The 13,224-nt window shown below is 40.4% G+C and overlaps 1 protein-coding gene across 4 annotated transcripts; it reads left to right on the top strand.

Moving 5' to 3' along the window:
- Window positions 1-7,523: 7,523 nt before the first annotated feature.
- Window positions 7,524-12,948, top strand: LOC138814747 (tubulin beta-2 chain-like). Of its 4 annotated transcripts, none has more exons than XM_070003857.1 (4): window positions 7,524-7,580; window positions 8,429-8,537; window positions 11,119-11,229; window positions 11,888-12,948. In XM_070003857.1, exons 1-4 carry the CDS (start codon window positions 7,524-7,526, stop codon window positions 12,946-12,948), a joined length of 1,338 nt encoding a protein of 445 aa, XP_069859958.1. The 4 variants fall into 4 exon arrangements, with proteins under 4 accessions (XP_069859958.1, XP_069859957.1, XP_069859960.1 ...); XM_070003856.1 differs by having other exon boundaries at window positions 8,429-8,541; window positions 11,093-11,229; XM_070003859.1 differs by lacking the exon at window positions 8,429-8,537 and having other exon boundaries at window positions 7,524-7,557.
- The last annotated feature ends 276 nt before the right edge of the window (window positions 12,949-13,224 follow it).

The following is a 13,224-nucleotide window of genomic DNA, read 5'->3' as shown; positions in this document are numbered from 1 at the left end:
AGGCACTCTGAAAACATTATTGGACTGAATAGGAGAAACACTAGTTTTCCTTAGCACAGGCCAAAATTTTCTTAATAGAGACCCAGAAACACAACAAATCAAAGAAAAGTTGGACAAATGGGATTGCATGAAGAAGCAGAGCTTCTGCATGGCAAAGGACATAGCTAGCAAGCTCAGTAGAAAGCCCACGGACAGGGAGAAGATTTTCACTAGCCATACAACAGATGAGGGTCTCATATCTAAAATATACATGGAACACAAAAAATTAAATCCCCCAACTACAAATCTTAAAAGAAACAACTGCCTGATAAAAAAGTGGACTAGAGACTTAAAGAGAAACTTCTCTGAAGAGGAAATAAAAATGACCAATAGACCCATGAAGAAATGCTCAACCTCCCTACCCATGAAATAAATGCAACTGAAAACAATACTGAGATTCCACCTCACCCCAGTTAGAATGGCTATGATCAAGAACTCTAATAACAACAGATGCTGGAGGGGATGTGGCCAGAAGGGATCCCTACTACATTGTTGGTGGGAGTGTAAACTTGTTCCACCACTTTGGAAAGCAGTATGGAAGTTCCCCAAAGACTCCACATAGAACTCCTCTCTGACCCAGAAATCCCACTTTTGGTCATTTACCCAAATGATCACAAACAAGGCTATTCTAAGGCTACCAGCACAACTATGTTTATTGCAGCATTATTTACCATAGCTAAGCTATAGTACCAACCCAGATGTTCCTCAGTAGATGAAAGGATCAAAAAATGTGTCATATATATACAATGGAATTCTATGCCTCCATCACAAAGAATGACATTGCCTCATTTGTGAGTAAATGGAAAGAGGTGGAAACAATTATATTAAGTGAACTAAGCCAGGTCCAAATAAACATAGGTCCCATGGTTTTCCGTATTTGCAATAACTAATATATGTTTGGGACAAGCAGAAAAAGTCAAAAGCTATGTACACATGACCATACAAGATGATGTTAAGCGAAATGAACCCCAAGATAGAGACATAAACATCCTCTTTCTTGCTTGCTATTGTTTCTAAAGTATTTATAATGTACCATGTGATTTTTTTGTTTCTTTTTTATGTTCCTTCCAGGGGTATAACCCCTGTTTTCACAGTATTTGATGTCGGTGCCCTGCATCTTGTATATACAGTTCTCTAATGCAGGGAGTGGAATGGAAAATACAAAATGCTTAAATAAGAATACAGGTTGATCCATTGTAACAATGAGATGAACTTTACAACTTCAGTGGCAGGGGGTGGGGGTGGGGAGTTTGGGCAGGGTAGTTGTGGAGGTGTGAGGTTAGTGATGTTAGGGGAAAAACAAAGGATGAGGCAAAAATGCTCAATAGGAAATGTACTCATTATCTTGATCATGTAATTCTAACCCCTCTGTACAATATTCTTACAATAAAAATGTTCAAAAAAACAAATGTTCTCATAACATTATGTATGTAATTGTATCTCCTCTGTACATTATCTTGATGGTAAAATTAAATTTAAGAAACAGCAAAGAAAAAACAGACAACACTTGTCACCATCGAACCAATAAGATCTGAGCCCCATCCCCCCCATTCTCCTCTCTGATTAATACTATTTCTAACTTTCCTTAAATGTGAACAGGTTTCCCTTATTTGCAATAACTAGTGAATGTCTGTGACAAGCAGAAGCGGTCAGATAAGTTGATGTAAGGCTAAATGAACCCCAAGATAATGATTCAGTGTTTTTTTTTTCTTTCATGCGATTGTTTCTACCATATTTATAAATTATTTCCTTGTTGCTTTGTATGTCACTCCCTCATAGTATAACCCCTGTTTTCACTGTACTTGATGTTGGTATAGTTTGTGGAGGGGAAGGGAAAAAACAAATTGTTTTTAAGGATACAGGTAGACCCATTGCAACAATGAGATGTACAAGACGTTATGTCGAAAAAAGAACTTTACAACATTGGTGGAGGGGGCAGTGAGAGGGTGGAGGGGGGCGGGTGGGGGAGATGGGAAGGGATGGGAAGGGGAACTAAAGGAGGAGGCAACAATGCTTGATTAGAAATGTACTCATTACCTTCTCATGTAACCCCTCTATACGGTATTTTCACAATAATATATATATATATATATATATATATATATATATATATATATATTTAAAAACAAACATAAAAATCTGAACAGATGGTGCATCCAGTGCTGTTTCTTTTAAGCATGCTTCTGTCTTCTAAAACTACAGAATTTTAAGGAATCGTGGAGGAGCAGGGATCCCACTGAAAAGGAACTCTAACAAAATTAAAGCTCCTTTCTAACATTGGCAATTTAGGACAATTCACCCTCCTATGGGCAGATGACAGACTTACAGGAGTAAGAATGTGCATGTTCTTTGCAAATATTCTATCTGTCCTTAGCCACCATCTTGTCCTCCTCCACAATGTGCTGGCTCATGTTGCTCTACATATTTAGAAGTTCTTTGAAAGTCAGAATCCAGTAAGCCAGTGACTTTTGTAGTTCCTGCTTTTAAACACAAGGAAGAGGGTATAAAGGAAGTCTTCACTCTATTTGATGTTGGTATAACTTGTGCAGGGGAAGGGAAAAAACAAATCGTTTAACTAGGGATAAAGGTGGCCCCATTGCAACAATGAGATGTACAAGTATTTATGTTGAAAAAACAAACTATACACTTTGGTGTGTGGGGGGAGAATCGGAGGGAGGGGGTGAGGACGAGAGTATGGGAAGGGATGGGAAGAGGAAACAAAGGAGGCAACAATGCTTAATAAGAAATGTACTCGTTATCTTACCCATGTAATTGTAAATCCTCTGTACGGTATTCTCACAATAAAAAAATAAAATATAAAAAAAGAAAGCCTTCAACTCTAGCTGCTGCTGTTCCCATACCTATAAGATAATCCTTTGGTTAGACTCAAGGGGAGGAGGACCAGTCAAGGAAAGGGACCATAGGAATGAAGACCTACCTTGGTGGCCAGCCTCAAACCAAGTTGCTCTGAAAAGAACATTCCTTCCTGCTTTCCTTTTCATTGCCTCAGTATTTCTCTAATGTTTATACAACTCACTCTGTTTTAAAATATAGGTCAACACCTCAATTAAGAGAACAGTGAAGTTAATATTTAGTTGAAATATATTTAATAACGCCATATGTATTTAAAAGGTGTAAATAGGTGGCATCTTCTTTTAAAAATGTGAGGAATGCAGTGCTAAAGTCGTCATCACATGCAATTTCTCTTCAACTGGCATTATTTTTTGGCTAACTTTTGAAATGAAGAAGTGTAAAAAATTTTTAAAAATATAATTAGTGCAGATTTATCAGCAAAAAATTCATCTGGCTGTGGATACATAATTTGTTGCTTTCTCTATTTTTCTTTGTGGTGGCTATCAAACAGAATTTTAGGAAAACATAGGCAAACTATCAGTCGCCGTACCCTTGATGATTTGGGTTCTATTTAATTTTTTGTCCTGATCCTGGGACTTGCACTCATTGCCTGTGCACTGTCCCTAAGCTTTTACTGCTCGAGGCAACTACTCTAAAACTTGGGCCATAGTTCTACATCCATATTTTTGGTTGTTAATTGGAGATAAGACTCACAGACATTCTGTCATTGGGTCCAACTTCAAACCAAGGTTCCTATATCTCAGCCTCCATAATAGCAAGGATTATAACCATGAGCCACTGTTAGCCACATTGTGTCTTTTTTTAGAAAAAGCTGTAAATAATAATAATAGAAAACTATCACTATAACTAAAGGCTCAAACCTGTAATCCCCTAGCTATTTCAGAGGCTGAGATCTATAGGATCATAGTTTAAAGGTAGACTGGTCAGATAATTCAGAGTTTTTTTTAATTTTTTTTAACCTGCTGGCCCCAGAGCTTAAATTCATGCTTTGGCACTGTATATGAGTTGCTTTTCATTAAGGCTAGTGTTCTACCTATTGAGCCACAGTGATACTTGCAGCTTTTCCTGAGTAGTATATTAGAGGGAAGAGGTAAGGAGACCACCCAGTCTGGCTCCAAACTACCACCTAAAATCCTAAGCCTCCAAAGTAGCAAATCAGATATTATTATTTTCAACTAAGCAGCAAAAATAAACAGACTGGAGGTATGGTTCAAGTGTTACAGTTTCAGCCTTGAATGGAAAAAGTTAAGGAAATTTAAGCCCCAGTACTGGCACATATGCACACAAAAGCATGTAGATACATGCATACACAGGGTCCTATATTCAATTCCCCGGGATGAAAAAAAGATTAAAATATTAAATTAAATTAGAAGGACAAAGATAAGTAATTTAAACAGTATTTTTTAAAAACAAAACACTATGATAGCCAGGTGCTGGTGGCTCATGCATTTAACCCTAGCTTCTCAGGAGGCTGAAATCTGAGGATTTTGGATCAAAGCCAGTCCAGACAGAAAAAGTCCATGCGACTCTTATCTTTAATAATCCACTCAAAAACCTTGAAGTAGTGCTTTAGCTAAAGTTGTATCGTGCTATTCTTGAGCTGGAGACCATAGGTACTGAGCCCAAGCCTAGAGTTGAAGCCCATGACCAAGAAAAAACAAACAAACAAATAGAAAATAAAAAAAAACTGCCATAGCTGAATTGTGACTTAGGTTTTAGAATACTTGCTTCCCATAAACAAGGTATGAGTTCAATCCCCAGTGTTGTTCATACCAAAACAACCCAATAAAAGCACACCAATAACTATCTAACAAAAAATATATCATACTTTGTAAAGAAGATTAAAACTTACAAAAATAATTGAAATAGAGCTAACATGTGACTCCTATTAAACACCAAAAAAAAAAAAAAAGGCAGAACTTGAGCTGAGGCTCAATAGCCTGCTAGCTTCTAAATAAAAACAAAATACCAAAAACAAAACAACCATCAGAGAGAGTCCACAGGCCCTGAATTCAAGCCTCTCCCAACCCCCAAAAGAAAAAACCCTCAGGAGTTGAGTTTTTGTTCCTGCAAGCTTTGAGCAAAAAACAAAATCCCCAAATCTCATGGACAGTGAAGTAGTGTGGCATAAATTGTAGAGCCTGCTAGTTTTGATCTAAGAAAACAAGCCAGGTTTCTCTGGCTCATTCCTGTAATACTTGCTACTCATGAAGCTTCCCACAATGGGAAGCCAGTCCAGGCTGAAAAGTCCCCTGGTGACTGTTTTTTTTTTCCAATTAAGTGGAAGTGGCACTGTGGCTGAAAGTGGCAGTGTGCCTGCTTTGTCCCTGACAGACAATACCTAGGCACTGAGTTCAATCCCCACAACTGAAAATAAATAAACAAATACTGAGTGTGAATAGCTAGGCCCTAATAATAAAGGACATGAACTTTAAAAAGGGGGGAAGGCAAATCAAATAAATGAAAAGGTGCAAAAATAAGCAGATTAAAGATTTCTAAATCATGGCTCAAAACTGCAATCTTACTTGCTCAGATTTCTGAAAACTAAGGATCGTGTTTCAAAGCCATCCTGGGCAGAAAGTACAGGAGACTTATTTTACTGTGTTCAGTACTGGGACTAGAACTTGCTATGATTTCCTTATGGCTAGAGGTCTACTTATTCCTACCTCGTGGTGGTTAATTAGAGATAATTTTCTTATTGATTTTCTTCCCCAGTTTGGCTTTGAACCATGATTCTCAGATTTCAGTCTCCCCTGTAATGTTCTTGGCTTGCTGTTGATATTCTAATCTCCTAGTAACCACAGGAAAAGCAGAAGCTGAGCTGTGGCTCATCTAGTGAAACCTGCCACCATTAAGGTAAAAATAAATAGAACCTCAAGGAGAGGTTCTCAGGCCTTAATTTCCCGAACTAACAACCAGCACTCAATTTAAAAACAAAAACAAAAACAAAAACAAAAACCAAAAAAAACCCTCAGTCACCATTACCTGAGTTTGAGCCCTAGAAGAAGAGCTACAAAAAAGAGAAACAGCCTGTAGTTTACCTGTGGTCAAATGTGTAAAGCATGGTAGTTTCAACAGGAAAGAAAAAACTAAGCATGAAAGCTAGACCCTAAGAAAAATTGTCAAAAAAACAAATAATAAATAACCTGAAAAGGTGAAAGAAAAGGTAATTAAAGATTTGTAAATGTTGACTCACACTTATAATCCTGAGTGCTAAAGTCACTGAAGTCTGAAGATCATGGTTCAAAGCCATCATGGGCAGGGAAGTCCATGAAACTTGCTTCAGTTTGTTCAGTCTAGGGACTTAAACTTGAAGTGTTTTGCTCATGGCTAAAGCTCTACTATCTTCTGCCTATTAGTGATTGATTGGAGGTAATTCTCATAGACTTTCCTGCCCAGGCTGACTTTGAATATTGATCCTCAGATTTCAAGCCTCACTGTACTGCCCTTGACTTCCCATGGGACTCTTGTCTCATATTAAACACTTAAAAAAAGGCAGAAGTGGAGCTGTGGTTCAAGTAGTAGAGCCTTCTACCTTTCAGTTAAATAAGTAAATCAATAAAACCGCAGAAAGAGAGGGGCAGAATGAGAGTGAAAGACAGGAAATCCTACACTAAGCAAAAGTAGAGAAATGTAAATTTCACCCGTTGTGGAAGAAATAAATTCGATTGTCAAAGCAAAGCTTATAGAATTCACAAACTTTATAGTCCATGATAATGATAATTTGACTTGTGAAGGTTAAAATATGTTTGTGATTTCAACTAAATATCACTATTCCACAATTCTGTGAAATAAGAGAAATTAAGGTAATCACCTAATCTCAATAATAATAAAAACCACAGAAAGAGTCACCAGGCCTTAAATTCAAGCCCTAAGTCACTAACCTGTCCCAACTCCGACCAAAAAAAAAAAAAAGACACTCTGACTAGGACCTGAGTTATTACACTAGGAGCAGAAGCCAAATGAAACAAAAAGTAGACTGTAGTAGTCCTATGCCCAAGTAATAAAGCGAGCTACTTTTAAGAGGAAAGAAAAAAACCTGTGTATGAAGGCTAGACCCTAAGCCCCTGACTCTTCCTATAATGGAAAGTGGATCAATCATGGAATCCAACAGTTTGTGCTTGCTCTTGGGATCACAGCTGAAAATGCCCCTTCCGTTCTAAGCCCTCCAATCAAAAATGGACGGCAGACTTGTTCTGGGCTTCTGGCACACAAGGACCTTGTGCAGAGGATGTTCCTCCTCTTCTTTCCTGGATCCCAGGGTTCAGTGTCTCTTGTGAGTCAGAGTGGGGAGTGGATGGCAGGATGACCAGATGATCCAAATAGAGTGGGAGCTGTGCTAATGGACTTGCAGCTGGCATCTGGATGCCAGAGTAGGTAGGAACTGGTAGGGCCCTCTGATTACCCAGCAATAGGGAGATTGAGTTGGAGCACCTGCTGGCTCCACCTATAATCAAGTCCGCCCCACCTCCTCTGCCCCTGTAACAATCAGAGGTATAAATGGGGATCTGAGTTCACTGTGTCAGATTCCTGCTTCCCAGCTCTACCTGTTTGCCTCTGTGGGCACCACTGCTGAAGACATACATCCATCAGCTCTGCAGCCCTGCACCATGAGGGAGATTGTGTACATACAGGCAGGCCAGTGTGGCAACCAGATTGGCGCAAAGGTGAGCATGGCACTGGCCTAGGATCCAAGTCTCAAATTTAGGGGAAGGAGAAGGAGGACGGGTTGGAGTTTGGAGGTGGTGGTGGTCATGGCTAGGCTGAAGTAAGTGGGGCTCCATAGTGGTCCCTAACCTTCTGCAAATGATGTCCCCCAGATAGCTTCTCCAATTTCTCTAATTTGTGTGGCCCTGGTGGGTGTGGTTTTTAAACAAGGCTGGGGTGGTTTCAAATCCCTTGCATGTCTTAGTCTTACCTGAGACTCAAGTCTTTGTATTTAGTTTCCTGGGAATAGACTAATGCACGTTTGGTCTGGTTTGAATTCAAGGAATGCAGTGTTTTTGAGCTGAAAGATACAGACAATTCCCTTTGCGTTAACTGATGAGTGTCAGATAATTGAGAACAGGTCTTCTACCTTAATGCAAATTTCTCTGAGTTTCATGCCCCATCTCAGCTCCCTTAAGTTGGGTGTTTTCTAAATCATTGGTTGTTGTGTATGCTCTGAGGACACTTGGGGTTCTGGAGACCCTTCTAACTGAGTCTTCAAGTTACTGCTTTGGCAATTTCATGTCCATGTAAGGCTAGTTACTCGTCATAGAATACAAACAGAATATGGTACTGCATAAGATGGAATACTCATAGAACCCAGATGTCTTCTATTCAGCCAGATAACAAAGAGCTTAACAAAACTAAAATGCCACCCATTTCTGTGCTTTTTTTAATTTAGAAAATGTAATTATTTTTTACAAATATATTTGTGTCAACAGGACATGGGTTTCTTATAGTTACTTTAAAATGCATTGTTTGGACACTTAACATTCTAGGTCATAATACACTTCTATTTCTATCTCAGTTTTGGGAAATGATAAGCGATGAGCATAATATTGATTGCACTGGCAACTACTATGGAGACAGCCATTTACAGCGGCAGAGAATCGAGGTGTATTACAATGAGACAACTGGTGAGTGTCTCCCATCTGGTTTCCCATACGGTGGCAAAATAGTTCCCAGGGGAATACTAATGAAAAGGAAGGAGTTCCTGCCTTTCTTATGGTAGTATTGTAGTTTTAATTTGGGACCTTGATCTTATAAGTCAAGTGCTGTACATAAGTGAGCCACTCCACCAGATACTTTGTTTTAATTTTTGAGTATACTCTTGTGAATTACCCCCAGGAAAGCCTTATACCTGAGTTCCCCCTACCTCTAATTGCTGACTAACCACACCTGGATTTTTTTTTCTGGTCATGGAGCTTGAACTCTGGGCCTAGGCACTGTTGCTCAACTCTTCAGCTCAAGGCAAGCGGCTCTACCACTTAAGCCACAGTGCCGCTTCCAGTTTTCTGGTGTTTAATTGGAGATAAGAGTTTGCCTGCTTTTTGTGCCCTGGTTGGTTTTGAACCGTGATTCTCTGATCTCAGCCTTCTGAGTAGCTAGGATTAAAGGTGTGAGCCCATTTCACATAATTAAAAATGAGACTGCCTAAATATGCATTCTAAAACAACTGATAAAATATAATATAATCCAGTGCCATTTGTTTGTGTGCTGATCATCCTAAGCTCAAGGCCTGGGCACTTTCTAAGAGCTTCTTTTGTTTTGGGTAGTTTCTTGGAGATCAGTCTCTCAGACTTTCCTGCCACAGCTGACTTCAATATGCGATGCTAAGGTCTTATCTCAGATTTTTGAGTAGCTAGAATTACACCCGTAAGCAACCAGAGCCAAGTTACATTGCCTCTTTAAAATATAGATTAAATTTCTAAAACAATATTTTGAAAAAGAAAATTTTAAAAATTTTAAAGAGGGATGTTCAGTCACTAATATATATGAGAATACTCCAAATCACAAAGCACAAATAAAGTGTCTCACCCTGAGATATATAACATTAATACTTAGCCAACAATAAATTATTTTTAAGGTTTTTAAAGTAAGAAAACATTCTTTTGATGTAGAAAAAACAAATACTAATTTGTAAACATTGCTTTTAAATGATTCATATTGTCTTTCCTAACATAAATAACCTAATTGAAGTCTACAAAGTAGATTTTCAGTTTTTGTAACTGTCAATGTAAACATCATTTAATTTTATATTGAATTTCCATTCTACATTATTGTATACAAACAGAATCGTGGATAATTGGCTTTCCTATTTATTAATCCAATGAACAAGTACAAACAAAAGTACAAAGGTATTTAATTTGAGTTTTATAGCTCTATATTTTGGGATGTCCTCACCTTGGTTGACAGTGGTTGGGTTGGATTGTGTCACTCTATGAACAGAATTTTAGGTTGTGTCTTTATTAGATCCTGTATATCCAGCAGGATGGCCAGTTTTCTTCATGTGAATGTTTAGGAATGGGGTATTCTAAAACTGGTGTTAACTGCTTTCCCTTGGGCCAAATCAGGATAAATGGGAAATTGAAAGTCATTGCTCAAGGTTGCTCTGAGTATTTGAATACAAGGATGTGTGCTATTTGATAACCATTATTGAAACATTATAAGACAAGAAATATATATTGTATATATGTTTTCTCCAGGAAAGACTTACACTTAAATTCCCCTACATCTACGTGGTGAATAGCCATACCTGGCTTTTTTTTTTTTTTGGCGTTGGGGTGTCTGTCATGTGGCTTGGACTTTGGGCCTAGGCACTGTCCCTCAACTCTTCAGTTCAAGGCAAGCAGCTCTACCTCTTGAGCCACAGTGCCATTTCTGGTTTTCTGTTAGTTTATAAGAGATAAGGGTCTTAAGGACTTTTCCTGCTCCAGCTGGCTTTGAAGAGTGATCTTCTGATCTTAGCCTCCAGAGTAGCTAGGATTGTAGGAATGAACCTGGTTCATTTCTTGAGAAAGGTAATTGGGGAAGGGAAGGGATAGTGGGAGAACAACAAAGTAGGGGGTAACAATTTTTGACAAGAAATGTTCTCATTTCCTTACTCATGTAACTAACTCCTCTATACAGCACCTTTACAATAAAATAAAATTAACAAAAAAGAGAAAGTTTCTTGCTGATAGGCACTGGTGACTCATTCCTGTAATGCTGGCTACTTAGGAGGCTAAGGTATGAGGATCATGGTTCAAATATTGCCTGAGCAGAAAAGTCCCTGAGACTCTTATCTCCAATAAGAAAACTGAAAGTGGGGTTGTGGCTCAAGTGATAGAGTGCTAGCCTTGAGCTGGAGAGCTGAGGGACAGTGCCCAGGCCCAGAGTTCAAGCCCCATGATGAACCACAAAAAAAAGGTGTTGCCACCTTTCTTTTGCACCATTAGACTCAAAGCCTGATGCTCATCTTTGCCTCCTGTGTAGCTGAGATTTCAGCCACCATGCCCAAAGCAAAGGAATGAATATTCATGGAAATAGACAACTGCAAACATCCTTAAAGTTGCTGAAGCCTCATGCATGGGGATTCATGCTCAAGATATCTTTTCTGTTTCCATGTCTCAAATACTATAATTTTTGTAATGAATGCTGAGAGTCACTTAGAATCATAAGCTCTGCCCCCTAAGTTCCTTGTCAAGTATAGGCCTAAGTCAACTCTTTTTCTCACAGGCAACAAATATGTTCCTCGGGCCATCATGGTGGACCTAGAGCCTGGAACATTAGACTCAGTGAGATCGGGACCATTTGGCCAGAGCTTTAGGCCAGACAACTTCATTTTTGGTAAGTAATCATGGTCCATGGGTCCTAACATCCACGCACTCCAGTGCTGGGCTGAGCCTTTATCCACCTAGATACTGTCCTCACCTAACCCACCTATTCCAGTCCACGGGAGTCATGCCCCTGGCCACTCAGACAGCTTAGATCAGTGCAACTCTGCAAGCCCTCTATGACAAAGAAGTCTCTGAAGGGAAAGAGCAGCAAGTAGAGAAAGCCACCAACAAGGTTTCAGCACTGCTGGTCTTTTTAGAGGCCTGGCAATAACAGAACCACTTCAGGACACCAGAAATCAAAGCACAGCTATGTGTGAGCAAGGTGCAGACAGGTGTTTGCAGTTTAGCTTCCCTCTGACCACACTGTGCTCCTGTCCCTCTTGTGAAAGTAACTACATTTCCAGTATTGAGGCAGGCTCGGTCCTTCATTTCTAGAAGTACATGATTTGGGTTAAAATGTATTTTCCTTCACACTGTCTTTACTTTTCTTTAGAACCTAGGTGATTTGTAGGGTCCCAGATACATTGAAAACATTTCCTTTATTTCAACAAAGTGTATCTAATGTAATAGCAAAGGTTAGCTCAGAAGAGTCCTATTGTCTTCACAATAGGACAGGCACAATCATTATTCTTGGAGTGTGTGTCTCATCATGTCTTTGTGTCTGATAGGCCAGAGCGGGGCAGGCAATAACTGGGCAAAAGGCCACTACACGGAGGGAGCCGAGCTGTTGGAATCCGTGCTGGATGTGGTGCGGCGGGAGTCAGAAAGGTGTGACTGTCTCCAGGGTTTTCAGCTGGCCCACTCCCTGGGAGGTGGCACTGGATCAGGCATGGGCACCCTGATTCTCAACAAGATCCGAGAGGAGTATCCAGACCGCATCATGAACACCTTCAGCGTCATGCCCTCCCCCAAGGTGTCAGACACCGTGGTAGAGCCTTACAATGCGATCTTGTCTGTCCACCAGTTGGTGGAAAATGCAGATGAAACTTTCTGCATCGACAATGAGGCCCTGTATGACATCTGCTTTCGCACCCTGAAGCTGCCCACACCCACCTATGGAGACCTGAATCACCTGGTGTCAGCCACCATGAGTGGAGTCACCACCTGCCTGCGCTTCCCCGGCCAGCTGAATGCAGACCTGCGCAAGCTAGCCGTGAATATGGTGCCCTTCCCCCGCCTACACTTCTTCATGCCTGGCTTTGCACCCTTGACCAGCCGGGCCAGCCAGCGGTACCATGTTCTCTCAGTGCCCGAGCTCACCCAGCAAATGTTTGACGCCAAGAACATGATGGTCGCCTGTGATCCCCGCCATGGTCGTTACCTGACAGCAGCTGCCATCTTCCGAGGCCGCATGTCCATGAAGGAGGTGGATGAGCAGATGCTTAACATGCAGAACAAGAACAGCAGCTACTTTGCAGACTGGATTCCCAACAATGTGAAGACAGCTGTATGTGACATCCCCCCGCGTGGCCTCACAATGTCAGCCACCTTCATCGGCAACAACACAGCCATCCAAGAACCATTCAAGCGCACCTCAGAGCAGTTCAGTGCCATGTTCCGGCGCAAGGCATTCTTGCACTGGTACACGGCAGAAGGCATGGATGAGATGGAGTTCACTGAGGCTGAGAGCAATATCAACGACCTGGTGTCTGAGTACCAGCAGTGCCAAGATGCCACTGCTGATGAACAGGGGGAATTTGAAGAAGACTTGGTGGAGGAAGAAGTTTAAGACTTCCCATTGGTAGCAATGCAACAGGACTGTCAGAGCCTGCCTACTACTTCTCAAATGAATGGTGCTTTCCTGAGCTCCTGTTGTCGTGCAGTGAGGTCCCTGCTGTGTATCATCATGCACAGCCTTTCCAGTCAGGAACTCACTGATGGTGAATGTAAAAATGAAGATTTCTTTTAAATAGTATTATTTTAAAGCCCTATTTATATAAATAAAGTATACATTTTATACTCTTGAGTTCTTATTCTTCTTTAATATCCCTTTTTTTCTTTCAAT

This window comes from Dipodomys merriami, unplaced genomic scaffold (genome assembly GCF_024711535.1).
Source record: "Dipodomys merriami isolate MVZ:Mamm:240054 unplaced genomic scaffold, mDipMer1.0.p SCAF_606, whole genome shotgun sequence".
In the NCBI taxonomy this organism is placed as follows: domain Eukaryota; kingdom Metazoa; phylum Chordata; class Mammalia; order Rodentia; family Heteromyidae; genus Dipodomys; species Dipodomys merriami.
Note: the sequence above shows the minus strand (reverse complement) of the source record. Positions and strands in the feature narration are given on the sequence as shown.

Coding starts and splice junctions, on each gene's coding strand:
- LOC138814747 (XM_070003856.1), top strand. CDS start 7,524: ATGAGGGAGATTGTGTACATACAGGCAGGCCAGTGTGGCAACCAGATT. Junction 8,542..11,092: donor TACAATGAGACAACTGGTGA/GTGTCTCCCATC, acceptor TGTCAAGTATAG/GCCTAAGTCAACTCTTTTTC. Junction 11,230..11,887: donor GCCAGACAACTTCATTTTTG/GTAAGTAATCAT, acceptor TGTGTCTGATAG/GCCAGAGCGGGGCAGGCAAT.